Below are 23,800 nucleotides of genomic sequence, written 5' to 3'. Positions count from 1 at the left end.
CACATGCGCATTAATGAGTAACTTGAATTTTGGCTCGTGCAGTTCTCCTCGTTTTATGTCGCTATTGGCTGAAGAGGCAACAGTCTGCGCTACTTGACCCGCCTCTGTGTTATGAACCGTTTCCTTAAACGCTTGGATTCCTCTACAGCGGTGTTTTATTTACCGTATTATATCTCTAGCCACATGCACGTAGTTCATCGAGCTGTCGATGGACTTTCCATAGCCAAAAACGGTACGTAAACACAGTTTAAGATCAGTTACGCTGGGTGTTTTAGCCATGAAAGCCAAGTGAAAGTGATGTCGACATAGCTGTGAAGCCGCTGTATGATAGATAGATACTTCTGGCTGATACAAAATGGCATAACATGAATCACTTTGTTTCTTGCTGCTGTTTGTTTGTGACTGATACCCAAATACATTTTATCATTCCGTTATCGATGCGTGCCACAGTTTTCAGTTAGGAATATTTACTTTATTCTATTCAAATAGGTAGGCTACTGGTTGCAGATTGTGGCTTTCAAAACAAGTAACGTTAGATTGTATATTGTGAATTATAAATTGTGTTTTATATTTGAATCGATTTAAAAGCTTTTTTTCTTCGGTTTCTTAGAGGGATTGCATAATACAGACACTGTGCCGTCCATATATATATATATATATATATATATATATATATATATATATATATATATATATATATATATAATATATATATGTATGTATGTGTGTGTGTGTGTGGTGCAGTCTCTACTAGGCATTTGTTTGATGACTAGGTTGCCATGGTAACTGCCAATCAAGCCTATATGACTTTCTATAGGATTTCGCACTGCTTTATTTTATCTAGTGCCATTGTAGCCCATAGGATCTTGCTTGCTTTTTATGTCCACAAAAAACATATTGATGTCAGTAACAATTATGCGAACCGACTAGCCGTGTACCAACAAGTATTATATTAAAAGTAAAAGTCCATGAGGGTTCTGTGGTGAAGACACTTGATTGTCTTTGTTTGCAGTGCAAGCAGGCTACGATTTAAATTTACCCACGTGATCACATCTTATGACATGCCGTTTTCTGTTGGTCGCCATGGAAACCAGAAGCATCAGCCAATCAAAAAACAGTGCCTGCCTATTATTATTCCACAGAGAAATACAAGAAACTGCTTTGTCTGCACTGTTGCATTTATCAGAGTTCATCTGACACATATTAATACAACTATATTTTGTCAGTGTAGAGTATTATTATTATTATTATTATTTTATTACTAAATTATTTAATTCAATCATTTATTTTTTTCTTTTAAAGTGCCCCTATTATGGATTTTTGAAAATGACCTTTCATGTAGTGTGTAACATAGCTCTAAGTGAATGAAAACATCCTGCAAAGTTTTAAATCTGAAAGTGCACCGTATATAAAGTTATTGTCTTTCAAAAGTAAGAGTCGACTCTGAGTCAATGAAATTAATTGTTTTTCAAACGTTTCGTTGTGACGTCAAGACGAAACATTAGCATATTGCCCGCCCACTTATTGCGCGCAGACACCAGGGAAAACTTGAACCTCAAACCGGTGTTGTGCCAAATTATTGTACATGTACACCGCAATAAATTAGAAAAATACTCGGTAAATAAATAAGTAGGCCTACAAGTAAAATAATCAGTTTATTGATGGACATGCACTTGTTAATGCTGATGGTGAGGAATTACAGGTGCAACATCTCATAATGTGCCTCAAACTGAGTAGTGTTTCACTAAGAATCGTCCTGCTCAAGTTGTCCTTGTGATGGAGGTTTGGGTTGAATGAATAGGCCTAGTTCTTCCAGTATTTTATCATCGGACTCGCGCTCGGATTGATATGGTAAAATCGACGTCATTGTACGTTACTGTGTTTAGTTTACGATGTAGGAAGCCTCAGGACACGCAGAGCTGACGTTGTTATGGCAATGGGCATTTTTGTTTTCAACATGCGAGCTACACGCGGTAGACCAATCACAACAGACCGAGCTGTCTTGGCCAATCAGAGCAGAGTAGTTCGCGGAAAGGCGGGATTTAGAGAGATTGATTCATCTGACAAGTCTTTTGAGAATCATTGAAAATGTGGTGATGTGCAAATGTATATTATGAGAAAATGAAACAGTTTTTTGACCTTTGATGCATGTAAACCTGTTGTAGGAGACTCCAAAACAACATTAGGAAACTTTAAAATTGCATAATAGGGGCACTTTAACAACAAAATTGAGCATTCATGACAGAGCATTCTTGAATTTCAGGCAAGCCTGAACATGTAGATAATGACCGATTACAGTAAATGAGTCCTGCATCATGTTAGACCACACGCATCACAGAGCCTCATTCTGTGATCATTCAAGCCTTTGTTTTGCAGTGTTTAAAACAGTGTGATTTTGACCTTTTAGCTGTCGCTCTCGACAAATGAGGAACTACAAAATCTGGAAGTGGTGCTATGGCTCTCGGAGTTGACAAGGCTTTATTAGACACCTCTTCGCAGATGGAGAACAAGAGCTATGGGAGGTGGAAGACCAGGACCCCAGAGTTTATTCGCAGCGGTCACTCTAAACCCCTCAGTCAAAGGGCAATTGAGAGGACAAGGTCTGCAAATGTCCTGGGGACCAAAGACTCAGACACAGAGAGGAGTGGCTGCAAAAAGACAGTCACAATGGCACCTGTTTCCAGGTATATGACAGACAGAAGCCTCTATACCATGAGAAAACCACTGATCTCCACACAATGCCAGATTCCCATCCTGAAGAACTCATCCACACATGAAGACTCAGAGATGGTAAGAATCTAATGACGCAGTTCATGGTGAACCAGGAACTATTTACTACCACTATTTACTAACTGAAACAATAAAAGAGCATTGCATTATATTGCTTTATTTCTTTCTGAACTTTGAAATGCTAGTCTTATATAGGGCTCCAGACTGCAACTAAAAATTTTGAAAATAAAACAACAATATTTTTCAATTAGTTTGGAAAGCTTTGTGTGTCCAAATGTTGAGTGCGAACCAGTGTTTCCTGCAGACAGCAACAAACACAGCACAAGCTGTGTTGTCCGATTCGCAAACTGTTGATTTTTTTTATTTTTTTTATTTTTTTTATCAGTGAGATTTGTGAATCTGTTTCAAACTTGTTTGTGAGTTAGTGGTTTGAATCATATTAATTTAGTCAGTGAATGTTCAAAGCTATTACTGAGCCACAACTGACTCCATCACTGAACCACAAGTCGTTATTTTTGGTTATGTCTGAATCGAAATGAGCCAGAAATTGTTACTTCTAATTAAAGATACATATTCGCAATTGTGTTTGATGTTCTAAATGTTTTTTTAAAATTAAGATATTTACAAAACTTATATTATTGGTCATGGTTTAGCATAGTAAGACCCAATTGTAATGTTTGGGAACTTGGAAACTTGTTAAAACAATATACACACTACTGTTTTTTGCATTAAATTGATAAAAACTGTTTCAACATTGATAATAATAAGAAATGTTTAATGAGCAGCAAATCATCATATTAGAATGATTTCTGTAGGATCATGTGACGCTGAAGACTGGAGTAATGATGCTGAAAATTCTGCTTTTCTGGGAAATATTAATATATAGAAAGTTATTTAAAATTGTAATAATATTTCACAGTATTACTGTTCACTGTATTTTTAATCAAATAAACTTAGCCTCGGTGAGCACAAGAGACTTCTTTCAAAAACATGAAAAAATCTTACTGGCCCCAAACGTTTGAATGGTAATGTTTGTTTAATAAAAGGAGCCAATGACTTTCTGGTTATGTTTTAGTCTACATCCCAGGATTTCCTATTAACATTTCCTTTTTTCCCCTCCTCAGATCAGTTACAAAGCAGATTCCTCTAAAGAAAAGGACAAAAGTCTGGCCAAAGAGTCATTCAGAAGGATCACACAAGCTTCTCCATATTATAAATCCTCCCCTGCATTATCCAGAGAAGACCTGGATACTTCCATGAATGTATCGGACCTTAGACTAGGGTCATGTGACGAGGATCCTATTTTTACCACTTCAGCTGCCAAACGCAGTCTGTCCAGTCCCCCTTCAGCTTCCTTGAGCCTTACAGAACCCCCAGTGCCTAAGTGGATGTCCACTCCTAGAAGCACCTCTCACTTGTCCAATCATACGTCTCGTTTCACAAGTAAGGTAAAAACAAGAACAGGTGAGTTGACGGACACAGGAAGAGATTCTTTTCTTAACACAGGATCTTCTGAGTTTTATAGTAAGAACCATCAACGTGGGTTCAAACACATGTCGCCTCATCAGGCCAACTATTGGGCCTGTGCCATCCCCAACTCCATGCCACCCTCCCCAAACCGCAATTCCCCCAGCTGGGATCCTGAAAAGGAATACCAGGCACTCCTGGACTACACATACCCTCTGAGACCCAACATCACAGGCACATGGGGTTCACCAGATGGAGATCTTCTCTCACAAAATGATCCATTGTTGCAAGACTCAGGCATTGAGTTGGACCGCTTTTTCAGCTCTTCCACCCTGTCCTGTTTGGACCTATCCCATACAGGGACTCAGCAGAGATGCTTTAGTCCAGGAACAGGTCGAAAGTCAACTGAGTTTCCAGCTCTAAACCAATCACGCTCAAAGTCCTCAGATGGTATCATGTCCAGTAGCCTGTACTCCTCACTAGACCAAACTGGCTTGTCAATTGAGAGTCTTGATTGCGACGGGAAGCCAGGGGGTCATTACCGTAAATTTGGCATCTTCTCAACTTTCAGATCTGTCCCCAATTTCATTAGTTCAACACTCGTCCTTCCCCGTCCTAATTCGCAAGACGAGTTAGACGAAGAGTTCCTTCGCCTACCAGAACATCTACAGGAACTTCAGGTGCTTTCACAGCAACTGAGGGACATTAGTGACCAGATAAGTCAACCGGTCATCACCAGCTGGGAATCCCTGGAGAGCGAGATTACCTCTATCAGATCACCAAGGGTTCAAGTAGGAAAGCATGAACCGATGATGGAAGAAAGGGGCGATGAAGACATTGAGGCGAGGAGGGGATCTGTTTCTGAAGTTCCTCTTACACCTAAGGATCATTTAGAGAAAGCAAAGGAGCCTGCTGCCAGAATCCAGATGATTAGTCAAGACGTGAATAGAAGGAACCTGAGGGAGGTGGAAGCTATTATGAATCAGCTGAGCGGATTGTCAATGTCAGAGCTTCAGAGGACAATACAAACAGACCAGGATGAATATGAGACCCAGGAGTCACTAATGCAGCACATACAGGTGAGTAGACTTTTCTTGTGATTGCAAAATTCTGAGATTGCCATGAATTTATGAGAACTGTTACATCCTTTCTCAACAGTTATTTTGCTCAAACCTAGAAAAGCTGATTCAGTGGCTGCACAAGGTGGTAGAGAAAGTAGATTTTCTATCTCCTCCCATGGTTGAATTGGAGAGCGTCAAAGCCTCCTTGGCTGACTACAAGGTTTGTAAACTACAATACCATTCAAAAGTTTAGGGTCAATAAGATTTTTTTTTTTTATTGAAAGAAAGTAATATGTTTTTTCCAAAAGATACATTAAATTGATCAAAAGTAAAGACATTTATGATTTTACAAAAGACTTCTGTTTCAAATAAATGCTGTTCTTTTAAACTTTCTATTAATCAAAGAAAAAAATTACAAGTATATTACAAAAAAAATATTAAGAATCAGAACTGTTTTCAACTCTGATAATAAGAAATGTGTCTTGAGCAGCAAATCAGCACATTAGAATGATTTCTGAAGGATCATGTAACACTGAAGACTGGAGTAATGATGCTGAAAACTCAGCTTTACCATCACAGGAATAATTAAATTTTAAAAGATATTAAAAATAGAAAACGGTTGTTTCAAATTGTAATAATATTTCACAATATTACTGTTATTACATTTTTTTTTTATCAAATAAATGCAGCCATGGTGAGCATAAAAAACTTATTTCAAATACACAATGGCCTGATTTCACAGACAGGGCTTAGATTTAACCAGGATTAGGTCTTAGTTCAATTAGAACATTTAATTTGCTCTTTAAACATGCCTTTGAAAAAAAAAACATTACTGGTGTGCATCTTGAGGCAAAACAATGGCACTGACATATTTTAAGATATGTCAGTGCAAGTTGCTTTTCTTAAAACAGCTTAAACATGCATTTTAGTCTGGGACTAGCTTAAGCCTTGTCTGTGAAACCGGGCAGAAAAAGCTTACCGACCTCAAACTTTTGAATGGTAGTGTATGCATCTAATAACAATAAGAAATAATAATTTTATTCCAAAAGAAGTACATAAAAAAAAATACATAACTGCATCACATGATATTTTTCAGAGTTTTCAGGAAGAAGTTCAGGCTCATAAGCCCCTCACAACAGATGTTCTTCAGACTGGAGAGATGCTTTTGCATTGCATGAATTCAGCCTCTCCGTGTGAGTCTTATTAGCTCTATCAAACTATAATACAATAAGATAATATAATTGTTTTTTTACATAACAGCAAAAACATCTCTCTACAATTCAGCTGCTGTACTGAATACTGAATTAGCACGACTCCTTTTAATGGAAGGGAAAAGCTGCATTTTGTTACTGAATCCTCAGTTGTGGCTCCATAGCTGTGAAGTGAAATTATCTATCTATAAATTACAGAAACGTCTGTCTGTCTGTGCGTAGCATTTTTTCGGAGTTCACTGTGTAACCTGCTCCCTGAATCGTCGCGCTTATTCATTTGTGGATGTTAACTGAATCTGTAAGTCACCTACGCTGTTTACTTCTGTATATCTATCTATAAATTACGGGATTTCTGTCTGTGTGTGTGTGTTATTTGCATATCTCTCGAACCTTTAGTCCGATGGATTTCAAACTTGACAGGTGTCTTGCTACGGGCATGAGTAAGTGCAGTGCCAAGTTTGACGTTGTTTGGATTAGAAATGCAATATATATCGGTAAAAGCAGCACACATTGGCTTTTGCCGCTCTAGCCGCTGGCCCCTCCCCCTCTCACACTGCACACTGAGTGAGCACAGCTGGCCCCTCCCCCTCTCACACTGCACACTGAGTGACAGCGCAGGACCATTGACAGAGAGGGTTGAAGAAAGCAGCGGAGCTTAAGTAGCGTTTTCTCAGAGTTCACTGTGTAGCCTGCTCCCTGAATCGAGTAGTTACATTTTCCACATTTATTGTATGTCATTATGTCAGTATCAGTATTTGCTTTCTACCATGCACAAATAAAAATGTCACTGAACTTTTGCTGTGTAATTGTAATAATGAGTACTCAAATACACCAAACCAACAATTACTAAAAACACACAAAAACTGATTTTGCACGGGCACTTTGCACTGGTCCCTGAATCAATGCGCTTATATTCATTTGTGGATGTAAACTGAATCTGTAAGTCAGCTATGCTGTTTACATCTGAATATTATATTTCATTCTGGTGCGCTTAACGTTAGCGCTACTGTGTAATAGTAGCCTATGCTATTCACCAACTAAACATATCCTTTTCAATGCGTTCACAGTCTCTTTCACGGGCATCATTTGTAGTTGCCTATTCACAAACTGTTTGCTCAAGCATAGTGTTTTCTACCATGCACAAATAAAAATGTCACTGAACTTTTGCTGTGTAATTGTAATAATGAGTACTCAAATACACCAAACCAACAATTACTAAAAACACACAAAAACTGATTTTGCACGGGCACTTTGCACTGCTCCCTGAATCAATGCGCTTATATTCATTTGTGGATGTTAACTGAATCTGTAAGTCAGCTATGCTGTTTACATCTGAATATTATATTTCATTCTGGTGCGCTTAACGTTAGCGCTACTGTGTAATAGTAGCCTATGCTATTCACCAACTAAACATATCCTTTTCAATGCGTTCACAGTCTCTTTCACGGGCATCATTTGTAGTTGCCTATTCACAAACTGTTTGCTCAAGCATAGTGTTTTCTACCATGCACAAATAAAAATGTCACTGAACTTTTGCTGTGTAATTGTAACAATGAGCACTCAAACACACCAAACCAACAATTACTAAAAACACACACAAAAACTGATTTTGCACGGCCATTTTGCACTAATATTTTGAATTAGAAGAAGCATTAGAGCTTTTTATCTTTGTTTCTTGATCATTCGGTACACTTCCACAAGTGTCTACAGCTTCTCAGTTTTGGACATGTTGTGCAGTGTAACCCAATACTCACAGTCACATAGGACAGAAACAGGAAACGCTCTGCTTGGAGAATGCGGTCATGCATGCATGAATTAGAGAGCAGTGCTGTTACCTAGCATTCTCCATTTCTGCATTCACATCAAGAATTAACACCATTACTTTTGTCAACACATCACTAGTATTTATATGTTCTCATACTGCTGCTCATATCTATTTTTTTTCTGATCCTACAGTTCTGAAAGACACACTGGTGCTAATAGAGAGGCAGTCTCACACACTGGAAACTCATTCAGAGTATCTTTTCTCCTCTATTCTGTCAGCCATGGACTGCCTCACTGACCCCAGATCTGAGGAAGCATCAGGTAATGATCTACTATTATAGTGCCCTCTAGTCTAGTGTCATCACATGGTTATATTACTATAAATGGATGACTGAATATGCTGCAGTGATGACATTTTTTTTGTTGGCCAACATAGAAGTTGAATAGAATTTTGGATTATTGCAGAAAATAAGCTTCGTGACCTGTTGTTTTGTGATTCTTTTTTAGGAATTTTGATGCCTAAAAACAATGGCAGAAGTAAAAAGCTATTGCGATAATGCTACGTTCATGTCATGTCGTAATTACAAAGCTTGTATTAACCACAGACTTTATTTCAGGCATTTAACCAAAAACCCATTGACTTCAGGACGATGGAAGCTGAAGTGCTAAAATTCTGATTTCTGGGTTTTGGTCTACAAAAATATTTCCTCCCTGCAGCACTCTATTTCAATTCCTACAATATACAGTTCATTATTCACATTTTCCCCCATGACTTTAGCCTCTTTTGATAGTTAAAAGTGCCGCATAACTTTTTTCACTCTTTCTCCCCAGAAGCAATTTCCTGAGAATTATTTGGAATCTGGGAAGGCAAATATCTGGTCCGCACACTGTTTTCACTGAGACGTATTTTTTTGGTGTTTTCACATGAAAAACACACAACTTGACTCATGTCGCCATTATCTTTGTTTTACACGCTTACAGTATCCAGAACTGGTGTTATGTGCTGTCACATGCTTGAGTTATGTCACAATGTACGTTGAACTTATCACTTTGTTTTTGTTTTTTTTACATACCAGTTAATGATTGTCTGTCTATACATACAGTAGTCAACATTTGAAGTGGATCAAAACCTTTCATCAAAGTTATACATGAATTTTGAACAATACCTATTCTTGTCTTAGGACAACGTTTGATGAATGTTTTTGATCCATTTCAAATGATGACTACTGTATTTTAACATATTCATGTCAGAAAATGTCCTGAGATGGCCTAATTTAGTAATACTGTTCAGCTCTGTGGAAGAGGTGCACATATGTGCCAATCATGATTGTGATCTCAGATTATTATTACCTTATTAAGTTTTAATGGAGGACAACCCAGCCTTCATTAGCATCTCTGCAGCTTTAGTTTCCCTTCTGAGTAACTTGTGCCTCAAATGATTATTAGTGTCAGTAATGGTATAATGATGAATATATGAATAATCTGTTGGATGAGCATTCATACTTGACTGTTCACCCAAAAATGAAAATGGTCATCAATTACTCACCCTCATGACATTCTAAAACTGTGTGACTTTCTTTTGTTGAATGTAAACGCGTCTCAGTGTTGTTGATTTTCTCTACACGATATAAGTCAAAGGGGTCCAATGTTGTGTAGTTACCAACATTGTTCAAATATCTTCTTTTGTGTTCCACAGAAAAAAAGAAAGCATAGAAAGACATGAGGGTGAGCAGATGATGCAATTTTAATTTATGTATGAACTAAACCTTTAGGGTGAAAGCATTGTCAGTATGTTAACATTTGGAGATGTCAAAGGAACAAAATGCAAAAAATAAATGATGGTGCATAATGCATGTGGAATGGATTCAGCTGAAAGAATGTGACGGAAAACTAAACAAAACCTTGAGGCGGAAAGTTTTGGAGAACTTCAGCTGTAGAGATCACAGACTGATGTGTAACTGTTTTGCATTTATGTATATATATATATATAAAAAAAAACTTTTTAACAATAAACAGTGTCCTTTTTGATAGTTTTCTTGTTTTTGTCTTGTTTTTTTAGTTAGGATAAATATATATTTCTCTGTAGGTTTCGATTAAGATACTTGATTAAATGCAAAAGTACTCAATTTATACTGAAGTATTACCATTCATGCACACATATAGGCCTGGTTTCACAGACAGGGCTTAAATTAAACCAGGATTAGTCCTCAGTTCAATTAGTAGCTTTTATAAACATGCTGTAGGAAAAAAAAAAACATTACTGGTGTGCATCTTGAGAAAAAAACAATGGCACTGACATATTTTAAGATACGGCATGTCAGTGCAAGTTGCTTTCAGTTAAAAAAGCTCAAACATGCATTTTAGTATGTGAAACCAAGAGGATACTGTATTAAAAGAAGTCCTCAATTCATTTTTTTAAAATCCTAAACAGTAAATCAGTTATTTCATAAGGTGGATCCATAAACCAGTGTTGTTACTGTTAACGTTAACTAAAGCTCAAACTAAACCTACTAAAAAATTATAGATATATATAAGCTGAAAAACTCTGGACTAACTGGAATAAAATACATTTACGCTGAATTATTAAATTACGAAAACTGAAAATATAAAAAATAATTCAAATTATTTAGAAATACCTTGATGGTATATAAATACTAAAATATGAATGAACCCCTTTTGGAGTGTTGTAAGGGCCATGTACCGCAACAAGCTTTAATCCTACTTGTACTAAATGTCCCATATCTGGGATGTAAAATATCCATCCAAAACAACAAAAAATTATAAACTAGACATAAATGGTTTCCAAGTTCATTCAAAAAATGAATTCATTTGTCTTTATTATGAAAAAGAGAACATAGTGTTTGTCACATATGCAAAATGTGAATTTGTTGCTTTCAATGTATTCCGCAGGTAAATGGCCAATATTAAGAGATTGTATATTACTGGAACAATATATTTGCATATAAATGTTGAATAAATAAAACAGAAATGGTTTCTACATGTCCCACCAATAATTGCAGACATACTGATATTGTACAGTATGGTCGTACAATATTTATTTATATTTTTGTTAACTGTTACACATTGCGCAACAAAACTACAAGTCTGCAGACACAACTTAATGAAAAAGAAGTTAAAACTACTCGAATCATGTATTTAACTCTACAGAGTTGTCAATTCAGATCTTATAGATTATATATATATATATATACACACATAATGTATATGTACATATATTTTACTAAACCGATGTTGAGCTGGGAACCACCGCTGCCCGGTTGATCGCAACAGACTGACAAAACAATCTGTGGGGACAGAAACCTACACATGCAAATATCAACAGTAAAATAATCAACAAGTAAGAATAAAGTAAGAAAAGAAAAAGGACAGAAAAACAAAACGTCATTGAATTTTGACCACAGACCAGCCCTGCAGTAGGAATGCAGTGAGATAAATACACACATTATTCTTAGAAACCTGCAACACAGAGAATTTAAAATCGTTGAGGGAAAATGAAATCCATCCTTTCTTGATGTGGGGTTGGTTAAAAGCAGCCCCTGACAGACGGCAGGGGTGAAGGGGACTGACCGTTACCAAATCTCATCAGTTACAGTTTGTGAAAAGCCAGGGAGGGGAGGGGAAGGGGCAGCAGATTTTTGAATGTTTTTGGTAGTGCGGCTACATACAGTACAACTTGGGTAACTTTAATTGTTGCCTGTTTCACACTCTCTTTTATTCGTTCTATTCTCCATATTCACTCTTCGCTCCATAACAAATGATCTATTCCCCATTCTTTCTCCTATTGTGGGGCTCTTGCTCCAAGATCCATGGGCCGAGGTGAGGGGGGGGCCGAGGTTGAGGGGGTCTCAGCAGCAGCCTCCAGATGCAGGCTTCACCGGAGTGCTCTGGATCTTCACGTTAGACTTCTCAGAACCTCCAGCTGTGGCTCCGGGGCCCATTCTTTTCTTGATCTCCGCAGCCATGGTCATGAAGGCCTGCTCCACATTGGTAGCATTCTTAGCGCTAGTTTCCAAGAAAGGAATGCTAAGGGAATCAGCAAATTCCTAGAGATAAACCAAGTTATTTCTGTTAGAACATTGGAAAAGTGAACAACTGCAAGTCTTATGTGCATATAGGCTCTGCTCCAAAACCTAGTGAGCTGCCTATGTAGGCAGAAATTTAAGGCACACTCCCGACCAGCATTGTACAGCATCATTAGCCAACTATGGTACTTGTACTGAGGGGTAGCACCGTCGAGAAGCAAGCAGAGAAAAACTATTTGAGCTTTGGGGTTAGACGAGGTCTTAATGAACTCATTTTTGTGAAAACCTCAAAATTCGCATATGGTAATTACATATTTTTTTTCTAAACTGCTTACACACAAAATCCTTACTTGTCACAGTTTCTGAAAACTGACACTCAAACACCATAACCACACACCAAATCTGCAAAACCATACACCAATTCTTGGCCTTCAACTCAGTTTTCAATTTCATAAAACACTTTTTGCAAACCACAACACACAATTCTCTATGTAACACAAAAATCTAACAGGAAGTATCTTGATTTCCGTTCTCAAACACAACCTATCAAAATGCCACACTAATTCATCAGTGCATCACACTAACTCCTCACATGTGCAAACACTCATTGCTTTACTTAACACCAACCAATCATGGCTTTAGAATAGGCCAAAGGTCAAGTTATAGGTTTTTCGGACTGTGTAACACTGTATTCACAATCACAAACGCTTACAGTAAAAAAGAAAAAAAGGTGGGTTCAATCTTGCTTTCGTGTTTACCGTGAATTTTTCAACATCTCTCTGCCAATTACTTTCAATCTTCTACAGAAATGTACATAAAAGCTCATGAAAGAAGAGCTTTAAGTTTAGAAAAACTGTGTATATGATATATCCAAAATATAATATTATGGCAAAGGTGTTTGCAACACAAGACAAATGTTTGCTTTTGAGATCTGTTAGAGTGTCTAAGCAGTTGAAAAATACTGTTTTTTTTCATAAAAATGTAATATTTCATATGCATGTTAGTCGTGTAGTTGAGGTATTTTGCTGTAAATAGGTAAAAAGGTACTTCATATCCCCCAAAACACAGCATAAACGTATAGAGAAGAAAATAAAAACATTATATATCATTTGTATTATTTCAAATCTATACGCTCTATAAATGTTACCAAGAGTGTAAACAGGGAATAAGGAGAATAGTAATAAATATGAGTGCATTCTATGTATTTTTATGCTTATTACATCATCAAGTTGTTAGCGTAGCAAGACGATAAGACTTAAGTCAATTGAAATCAGGAGTCTCCAATGCACTGTGTTGTTGCCCAAGTATACCATTCCAAATTAATCAGTTATGAGTTCTCGTTTTAGTTAGAAGGCAGCTGACTATGTAGGGGGTAGACAGCCAGGTAGCTCACTAGGATTGGAACAGAGTCGTAATAATATTGGAATAAATGGAGTAATATGGAGAATAGCAATGTTACCTTTGCCGTTGTATAGTCCACCACTTTTTTTGTTGTTAAGTCACACTTGTTGCCAACCAATAACTTGTTAACATTTTCACTGGCATAGCGGTCAATCTCCTGTAGCCACTGTTTAACATTATTGAAGGACTCCTGAGAGCAATGGAAAAAAACATTAAAACATAAATACAGTGGAGCAGAAGTAAAAACAGTTTTGTTTCAAGGCATTTCCACGTTTAAAGTAAAATTAGGACACTTGCTTAAGGTTTGGACGAGCTCACCTGATCTGTAACATCATAGACTACAATAATGCCATGTGCTCCTCTGTAGTAGCTGGATGTGATTGTGCGAAACCTCTCCTGTCCTGCTGTATCCCACTGTAAGGGAGAAGGAATCATATGACACCAGAATCAAACACAAAAATAGGCTCTCAAAATATTATTTTAGCTATAGTAGCAATAGTGGCACAGATTTAACAAATTTGTTTGATTCTCTTAACTAATGCTGTAAACTATATAGACCTATTTAGAGAACCCAGTTGGTGCATTACTATAATATTAAAGGTTAAAATTAACAAAAACTATTCAATTCATTTGCCATTTATTTATTTTTTTTAGATATGATCATAAAGACTAATAAAAAATGTGAATTTTTCATTTTAATTACACAAACTTCTTAATGATACAATGTTTTCTACTCTAATTTATAGTGGAAATATAAAAATATAAGCTTGTTTTCCTGACAGACTCACTCAAACATACATTAAATTAACAGGCTAAGTACAAATATAATGGATATGTAATCGACTCTAATTTATTGTGGAAATATAAAAATTTAAGCTTGTTTTCCTGACAGACTCACTCAAACATACATTAAATTAACAGGCTAAGTACAAATATAATGGATATGTAATCGAGTGCATACATTTAACAACATTTTCTAGAGCTATAGCTATTTTTCTGTAGCTTGTGTTATGTTGCCGTTACAAGCTATCTCACTTTATGCGGTTAAAACACTGTGCAGTTACATGGGGACATCACAACATTTCAGTAGGTTGTAATGTTTCTTTCATGCTTATTTGTTCATATTTTGTGCTATAACTAGTAGTAAAGAGGAAGAGATGATCAGTTCGTGTGCACTCGCTCTGCTGCTTGAAATGAGGCGCTACAGCGATCTGTCATGTCATATTAAAGTGTGTAAAAAATTACATTTATTGTTTGAATTTCATGATAAAATTGCCAGAAATTCATAACTTAGACTTTGTTTCTTTTCGAAATTAACAAAGAACAAAGTTATTGCTATTATATGTTCTGTAGTGAAGTTTTCTTCATGCATTAACAGAAAACAGAATAGAATAAAAGATCAATTCTTGCGATTTAAGAATTGATATTGGTTCATCAAAATGAGATAGGCTAAAATTGAATAATCAATAGTGTCCAGTCAACCCAGCCCTATTCATAGTTAGCAGAGAAAAGTCCCTCTCGGGCATAATTTACATCACAAGATCAAGGGAAATGAGATTCTGAGATTATGTGACCACTTTAAACATGGCATAACCCTTCTCTCTCTGATGCTCTGATGCTGTCCCAAAATAATTAAAATGATACCACTAAACACCAAGTGTTCACTTTTCTTCAATCACATGCTTAAATATTCAGCTCATGTCTTATTCACAACCATTCATTTCATTAAAGGATATAAAGGAACTTACGATTTGAAGTTTGATGGTCTTTCCGTCTAATTCTATAGTTCTTATTTTAAAGTCCACACCAATAGTGCTAATGTAGCTTTCTGTGTACGTGTCATCCTGAAAAAAATAACAGGTGAATTAGATGTTTCAGTAGTCAAATCTCTTTTATTCAGCTCAATTTAATTCACTATAAATGTGATATAACATTCTCTTAAATATATTATATAAATTCATTTCATAAATTAAATAATTTATTATTATTAAACCTCTGCCACTTCTGACCAGAAATACTAATGTAGATTCAAGCAAAAACGACAGAAATGCCTCCATGAGGACAACACTAGGGAAACGTATAGTCTACTTACTGCAAATCGGAGAAGAAGGCAAGACTTTCCAACACCAGAGTCACCAATCAAGAGCAGCTTGAATAAATAGTCACTGCAAGAGAAATAGCAACAAAACTTTAGACCATCAATATTTGACAGTGCATTTGTCTGAAATATTCAGTATTTTCTATGTCAATAATATATTTTAAAATATAATTGATTCTTGTGTTGGCAAAGCTGAATTTTCAGCATCATTCCTTCAGGCTTTAGTGTCACATGATCCCGTTGACTCGCGCTAGCCTAGCATAGGCGAACTATCCAAAAGTAAGGACTGGATTAATTTTTTTGAAAATTGTCTCCACTGATGAATAACAACCAGGCTCACTTGAAAATGAGGTCCAATGTCGAAAATCCTGAACCACCCCTTTAAGAAATCATTCTAATATGCTGATTTGCTACTAAAAAACAAACAAACATTTTATCATCAATGTTGAAAACAGTTGTGCTGCTTAATATTTTTGGAAACCTAGATACTTTTTCACGATTCTTTGATGAATATAAAGTTCAAAAGAACAGCATTTATTTGAAGTATAAATCTTTTGTAACATTAGAAATGTATTTTCTGTCACTTTTGAGCACTTTGTATCCTTGAATAAAAGTATTAGCTAATATAAAAAAATAAAGTCTTACTGACCCCAAACATTTAAACGGTAGTGCAACAATTATACTAATGCAAACAGTATGGCGTACATCTCAAAAAGACATGCATGAAACCAACTGTTGCTTTCTTTCACTGTATATTTCGCATTGTTTATTTTCTAGGCATACATGAGCAATGAGCTCATTAAAATCCCTCTGCAACATGTGAAATAGGTCAAACTTATTGTTGACAACTGATGGAACTCAGCTGAAAATGCAGTAAATCAGTCCCTGGACCACTTTTGCATGCAAAAAATAAAATGTTTGTTTAACAGAGACAATGTGCTTGAGGACCTCTGAGGTCGGGAAACTTGAGTAAGCTGATTAAGCATTCCACAGAGAGGGATTTTTGCCCGTTGTGCTAAATCCTCTGGCCCTATTCAACATGGCCTAGTAAGAAAAGTCCATAGGAAGGAAATTCAGCAGATCGGCCTGGTCAAGACCAGCTCATCGACGACTCAGCAGAACAGTCTGATGTTTTCCTCTCTACCCTGCCACTGAATTCAAGTCATGCTCTCCTTGTTAGGTTGACTGCAACAAACGATCCTGTGTAGGGAGCCACTACACAAAAAACTGCGTGTAAAGACCCTCTGTTTGTGAACTGCAATACTTTCTGATTTCTATCAAACAGAACAAGTAGTTGTAGTAAAAGTTCCTTTACAGTTAATTATGGATGCAAAATATTTAGTTTAAATATGACTATAATAACAAACTTTTTTCACCAACAATGAGACACAGTATTAGGAAAGACAAAGAGGTTTCCATTTTAAAAGTGTATCATGCAAATCTGAAATTCTGCATTAAGTCCTACAATTGAGCTGAATGTTAAAAACTGGTGTCAGAAAAGACAGATAATATGCATGAAGTCCTACTTGCTAACTATCTTTATTTAATCACAATTCATGTAATCTTAGGAAGCCACAATAAAGCCTGTGAGCACTTTAGTATTGAATCTTCGATACGATTCGAGAAGAACCGAAAGAGAAACTACTAATGAGTGTTACCCGCTAAACAAGCACCATTGTAATAGCTAGGCTATTAACTATGACAGAACATATTTCACCGCTATTCTGCCCATGTAAAATTCATGCAACAGATGATATGAAGTCTGTTAAGCAACTGAGTTGCTTAACACTCACACTAGTGATGGTTGTAATAGACCGTGTAGCTTGTCATTTGGCATGTGACCTACACATGACTACCTTGCAAAAGAAAGGGCTGGGCACTTCAGTTCCTTGAGACATACTTCACATCTGCACATTCAGACATTTGGACAGGAGTATAGAAACCTCACAATTCAGTGCCAATGAACACAGGAAACATAGAATCAATGACAAAACACATTTTAAGATTATGTAAACCAGTACAAATAAGGAAATAATGATAGCACAAATCAGACTGGTGTTGTGGAAATGTGTCTATCAAATCCTACTAAACAATCTTTTATTTCGAAGAACCAGATATAGAAACCCTGACTTTTATGTTTTAGTTTAGTGTCAAGGTGTACAGTAATTATACACCTGTGATTACACTTTTGTGTTAAACAACAAGGCACGTGATTGTATTTCTGTGTAGGAACTCCAGGTGATAAAAACGCATTAATAAAAAGACAAATAATTACATCCAGACTACTTTAAAAGCTGTATTAACAAATAAATAAACTCGAGAGACTCTGATAACGTTAACTCATTAGTAATTTACAAGTCCACATTTCTGATATTGACAAAAAATGGCTACTTAAATCAAAACCCTCTTTCTGATCAAACTGGAGATCAGCAACAGGTTACTAAAAATGTTAACGATATTTAAGCCATTTAACGTTACCCACTTTACCGGCTCGTCAAGCTGTTTAAAAAGTAAATGAAATGCTACCCGAGACGTTAGCTTACATCAGCTAGCCTTCATAATAATTTCTATTGATGCCTGACAGCTAAAATCTGCTTTAACGAGTGGAAATTTAAACATCACAATGTAAGAAATGGTAAAGGTGCGGTATGACTAACTAATGAGCTCTAACGTTAACGTTACTTGTCATAAATGTAACGCGGATGGATATTTAACTTGGCTGAGCTGCGCTATACAACAGCCGTTTAATTACAAAAGTTTTTACTCCTTTAGAGAACGCGATGTGTTAAAAATGATTGTCTTGAAAATCACGAAGCTTTCCGGTTTTGACCGGTAAAGTATTTCAAATAACGTTACCGTGATATTCTTTACTGGTAAGATTGAACACACAGCTAGTCATCATTGCTGCTGCCTGTCAAAAGTAGCTACAGGTAAATTATAAGCACAGTAACGACAAACAAGCCGTGTAAAAACTCATTCACTTACTATTCGGGATTCATCGTGAACTGGACACTGTGAAAACGGCTGTCTTCTAACAAAAAAACTCCGCGGCGTTAAGAGACTAGAAACAATAACCTTTCTCCCGATTAAAAAGTAACTAGCTGGCTAGCTGCTGCCGCAAAGTCTAGTCGGTTGAAACCCAAAATGGCTGACTCTTCAACCAGGAAATAGGAACTCCTTAAAGATTGCGTAGGCTATGTCGTCATCAGAACTTGTGCGGAAGTTGTAGTTCAATTCAGATAACACCTGGCCCGTGCTAAAGGAAGATGTCTGTATAAAGGACTACAATACCCACATCTATTTATTAATTCTTCAAGATGAGTTCATAGAGACTTGAATCGTTCATGCTTAGGACTGGCGAAATCCTGCCCCCTATCATAAGGGGTAGAAAATTACGTCATTTGTGAAACGTGGCATTGGCTAACTTGAGTCTGAGTCACTGATCAATACACGTCAAAAAAAACAACAAAAAAACCCCAGTGAACCAAACCACCAACTCTTTATTGATTATGAAGAATAATGAACAAAGTAGTTTTTCATAGAACGCTTAGAAAAGTTGAACAAATGTTAAAAGTAATGAGGGTTTGATCACCCACATGCTTAATGAGTAGAAATTAAACGTTTAGGGATTTTGGTTGGTTAATAAGCTCCTCCACTGAATCCAGCCCTTGGTTCCAGAATGTGTATGGAAATTCCACTGAAGATGCAGCTCCGACCTCTCCCTGTGAGAAGACCATAAGTACAGGAATCACCTTGTGCATGATAAAATATAGAAACAGCATACCAACAATATTTAAGGGAAATACAGTGGACCATATAAAAGGTGTTTACCTTCATATTCAAAGAAATAAGCCCAATTTCAAAGCATTTATCGTCACCTATTCTTCTCTGTATGTCGGCAAGCACAGCATGACAGGCTTCATTAGGAGATGAGCCCTTGGTAGCAGACAACAACAGATGAGAGAAATGTGAGCCAGATCTAATTTACTGAAGTACAAACAGGTTGCCAATGGTTTAATGAGATTTTCATTGACCGTTTTCACTTTACACCACCTATAGTCAACGACACAATCATCAGGATACCCAGATGCTCTTAGCATTCAACATGAAATGTACTACTGAAGACAAATTACACCTCGGCCTTTGGATACACTGACATAATCCTATGTATAATTACCTAAATAAATACACGACTGTATGTTCATCCAAGGTGATCATTTAATTTATACCAAAACAGAATTACATACTTGTTTCATCAGCTGCACAACATGAAAGCTTGGGCAGTAGCACATGATTTTGTCTCCATCTCCTGTAGCTGTAGACAGAGAGAATATATATTTTGAAAGTACATACACTATGAGGACAAATGTACTGGGACACCTGACTATAACACCAACATGGACTGTAATGACATAACATTCTAAATACATGACATTAATATGGAGTTGGTCCCCCCATTGCAGCTATATCAGCTTCCACTCTTCTGGAAAGGATGTGAGGTCAGGCACTGATATCGGATGCAAATTCCTGGCTCACAATCTACATTCCATTTCATCCCAAAGGTGTTCGATGGGGTTGAGGTCAACTCATCCAACTATGTCTTTATGGATCTTGTGCACTGGGGCACATTCATGCTGGAATAGAAAAGGGCCTTCTCCAAACTGTTCATACAAAGTTGGAATCATAGCATTGTCCAAAATGCTGAAGCATTAAGATTTCCCTTCACTGGAAGTAAGGAGCCTAGCCCAACTCCTGAAAAACAGCCCCATACCATTATCCATCCTCCACCAAACTTGCCACAATGCAGTCAGGCAGGTAACATTCTCCTGGTGTCCGCCAAATCCAGACTCGCCCATCATACTGCAAAACAGAGAAGCGTGATCTGTCACTCCAGAAAACACGTCTCCACTGCTTCAGAGTCCTGTGGCAGTGTGCTTTACATCACTCCATCCGACACTTGGCATTGTACTTGGTGATGTGAGGCTTGCATGCAGCTGCTCGGGCATGGAAACCCATTCCATGAAGCTCCCATCACACAGTTTTTGTGCTGATATTAATGCCAGGTATGGAATCAGCAGAGAGCTATGTGACTTTACATGGTCTTCTGCTTTGTCGCTGAGTTGCTGCTGTTCCTAAACACTTCTACTTTCCAATAATACCACTTACAGTTGACCGTGGAATATCTAGCAGGGAAGAAATTTCACGTACTAACTAATTGCAGAGGTGGCCTCCTATCACAGTAACACGCATGAATTCACTGAGCTTGTCAGAACAACCCACTTTTTCACAAATTACTTCATGGCTAGGTGCTTTATTTTATGCATCTGTGGCAACTGGTCTGATTGAAACACCTGAATTCAATAATTAAGACAAATACTTTTGTCCATATGTATTTCAGATGTAAAGTCCCCAAAATATGTACACTGTATGGTCAATAGTACAATCTAATTTAATCTAATAAAGTGTTAAATCTAATCCAGTCTAATGAATAAACGATACATTTGAGGAACAAGCTCAGGCTGCAAAGTCAAAAGCAGCAAAAAAATTTAAAATATATAAATAAAACCCTACCTGCTGCAGCCCCCACCTGAAAATACAGAGAATAGCTGTCATACTAAAATAAAAAAACACTGAAACTTGTCATACTTAAAATTAATATAATTTGATTGTAAAGAAAAAGACTATGAGTTTAATGATAAAAGCCCTGCAGATTGCACAACTTACTGTATGGTCAGCATATAGACCACAGCCTGGAAGCGGAGAATCCCCCACCCTCCCTGGTGATTTGAAGGGAGCTCCTGATGTAGAAACTCCTGCACAATACTTTTAAATTTAGGAACATACAAATGATAGTTGTCAAATAACAGAATTTGTACAAAAATACCTGGCAAATATCACATATTTGTGTATATGCTCACATATGAGTATAATTAGACTCATATTGATACTGTATCATGCATAATTATGAAATATGAACCCAAATGTAACTACAACATCAAAACAGTATTTTTATAGAAATAAAGATAACAGGAAGTGTAAATATTTTCAATCTTACCTACTGTTATGTTTCCACTTAGATCGAGAGCAATAAGACCTATGAGAAAGTAAACCAATTTAAGCTGGAATCTGCGCGAAATGCACTGCTTGACTACCATAAAGCTGTCACAAAAGTTCATTATAAACATGTCAGATTCATTTTATTACATTAGGCCATAACCAGTTCAGAAATAATTAGAGTCATAGTAGATGTTTCTCTGCCAAGTGAGTTAACCAACCCCCACCACAACCTGGTTGAGTCATCAGATTAAGAAATGGGTTAGCCCCATATATGATTCACTCATCGAGAAAGATTTCAGGTTATATTAATCTCTTACCTATTGTATCATGCCCACCACTAACAGGTTGATTTTTTTCAAGGAATTCCTTTTGGAGCACATATAAAAAAAGAAAATAGCAAAATTTCATTAAACATATGTATTATCTCTAGGGATTGAAATAATAAGTAACCATGTGTGTGAATACCCGGTAAGCAGTAGCTGTATGGTGAGAGAGCATATTGTCATTGGGCTCAGATGTAAAACCTAAATCCTCCTGAGCAAATGCTTCTGCTCCATCTCCAACAAGCAAGCTGTGAGGACTCTTCTCCATTACTTTGCGAGCTACACGACATGGCTGTGCAATTCTAGCAATGAAAACAAAAGTATACAAAATGGTTCTGGGCCAGGAGTTATAGAAAAAACTGATTTCGTGTTTGTTTGTTTTCTCTCTCCAAGCAGTGCATTGCAAATGAAAGCATTGTACCTAAGGGCAATTTTGTTATATGTAAGAGATTCTAATGGAGAAAATACTCAAAAGACTTTTATTTTACCCTCGCAGTGCAGCCACTGCCCCAAATCTCCCTGGCACACCTTCCATAATTGCAGCATCACATTCAACCACTCCCTTGAAATTTGGATATCCTCCTCTGCCAACAATGTGCCGTCCCGTGTCTGCATCATCTTCAACCTCTGAGAGAGTAAACATTTATCAGAAAAGCATATAGACCTATGCCTGGTTATTATTTATAAAAGAAGGATGCCATAATATAGAAAACTATTTACTTCATGTATGGCATATTTAGTAAATAAATTATTCTTAAACAGTTCCAATACATCCCTTAAATAAACAAAGTCTGCTAACATTTACAACAAATGCTTGGGATTAATATGAAAAATGGGAATGAATTCTCTAATGATAATTACTGAATCTCTAGTAAACATAGTTACAAAAACAATTGTTGAAGGTCCAACCAGATCCCTCATTATTAACAGTACCTGTATTTATCCCCTTTAAATAATACAAGTTAAAGTATTTGATTGATGAAGAGCACAACAGCTGTGTATTTTACCTGCCATTACTGTTTCTACAACATCTGTAGCATTTTGTCCAGCTAGCAGCATACATCTCATTCTCTCCACTGCAGGACGAGAGAAAGACCATGTCCCCACTGCTGCCATTTGACTTAAGTGCATTAAAATATGTATACATGTATTTATCTACGGGAAACATTCATTTCCCTCTTTAGTGAAAGTAACAATGTAAGCCCGAGGGTTGTTAAAACACCATTTCAAAATAAAAGTCAGGGCGTTAATTGAAAGTGAAAATTGAAAGTGTTTTTTTTTTTATGTCCATGGGAGAGAGAGAAAAATAAACACATATGATAGAATCATTAATATTACTGTGGAAGTTGCATATACATAAAATGAAGTGGTCTGGCTTTCCAGTTTTGTTTTAATTTCATACACGATTAAAAATACCAGTGTTTTGATTAAATGCATGAGCAAAAGTCTATTATTATTAATATTAATATGAGAATATCATTCCAAAACATTTTATTCATAGATGAAACACCTTTTTACTACACTATGTTTACGTATACTTATTTTATTTTTTGCATAAGTGCATAATTTCCCATTATATTTTATAAAGTGTTAAAAAATATTATATTTTGGTATATGATTGTGTGCATATATATTTAAAAATCCC

The 23,800-nt window shown here is 36.5% G+C and overlaps 3 protein-coding genes across 7 annotated transcripts; 1 reads left to right on the top strand and 2 right to left on the bottom strand.

Moving 5' to 3' along the window:
• Positions 1 to 23: 23 nt before the first annotated feature.
• Positions 24 to 10,266, top strand: cep68 (centrosomal protein 68). Of its 5 annotated transcripts, none has more exons than XM_084092295.1 (7): positions 28 to 232; positions 2,408 to 2,790; positions 3,855 to 5,276; positions 5,356 to 5,478; positions 6,355 to 6,451; positions 6,692 to 6,767; positions 8,426 to 8,548. In XM_084092295.1, the coding sequence occupies exons 2-6, from the start codon at positions 2,455 to 2,457 to the stop codon at positions 6,757 to 6,759; spliced, it is 2,046 nt and encodes a 681-aa protein (XP_083948421.1). In that variant the 5' UTR covers positions 28 to 232; positions 2,408 to 2,454; the 3' UTR covers positions 6,760 to 6,767; positions 8,426 to 8,548. The 5 variants fall into 5 exon arrangements, 4 of the variants coding, with proteins under 4 accessions (XP_083948421.1, XP_083948422.1, XP_083948420.1 ...); XM_084092294.1 differs by lacking the exon at positions 6,692 to 6,767 and adding an exon at positions 9,068 to 10,266 and having other exon boundaries at positions 31 to 232; positions 8,426 to 8,554; XM_084092293.1 differs by lacking the exon at positions 6,692 to 6,767 and adding an exon at positions 9,065 to 10,266 and having other exon boundaries at positions 32 to 232; positions 8,426 to 8,554.
• Positions 10,267 to 11,053: 787 nt separating this feature from the next.
• rab1ab (RAB1A, member RAS oncogene family b) lies at positions 11,054 to 18,946 on the bottom strand. Its single transcript, XM_084092297.1, has 6 exons — positions 18,761 to 18,946; positions 15,770 to 15,842; positions 15,426 to 15,521; positions 13,996 to 14,091; positions 13,736 to 13,867; positions 11,054 to 12,297 (listed from the first exon to the last, which is right to left on the bottom strand). The coding sequence occupies exons 1-6, from the start codon at positions 18,772 to 18,774 to the stop codon at positions 12,100 to 12,102; spliced, it is 609 nt and encodes a 202-aa protein (XP_083948423.1). The 5' UTR covers positions 18,775 to 18,946; the 3' UTR covers positions 11,054 to 12,099.
• A 309-nt stretch (positions 18,947 to 19,255) lies between these two features.
• Positions 19,256 to 23,362, bottom strand: LOC311070247 (N(4)-(Beta-N-acetylglucosaminyl)-L-asparaginase). Its single transcript, XM_084094017.1, has 10 exons — positions 23,163 to 23,362; positions 22,644 to 22,782; positions 22,298 to 22,457; positions 22,150 to 22,198; positions 21,831 to 21,869; positions 21,500 to 21,588; positions 21,347 to 21,362; positions 20,023 to 20,090; positions 19,607 to 19,711; positions 19,256 to 19,497 (listed from the first exon to the last, which is right to left on the bottom strand). Exons 1-10 carry the CDS (start codon positions 23,284 to 23,286, stop codon positions 19,390 to 19,392), a joined length of 897 nt encoding a protein of 298 aa, XP_083950143.1. The 5' UTR covers positions 23,287 to 23,362; the 3' UTR covers positions 19,256 to 19,389.
• Positions 23,363 to 23,800: the final 438 nt, after the last annotated feature.

The sequence above is a fragment of the Abramis brama genome (assembly GCF_963993115.1).
Source record: "Abramis brama genome assembly, chromosome: 19".
Taxonomy (NCBI): Eukaryota; Metazoa; Chordata; class Actinopteri; order Cypriniformes; family Leuciscidae; genus Abramis; species Abramis brama.
Note: the sequence above shows the minus strand (reverse complement) of the source record. Positions and strands in the feature narration are given on the sequence as shown.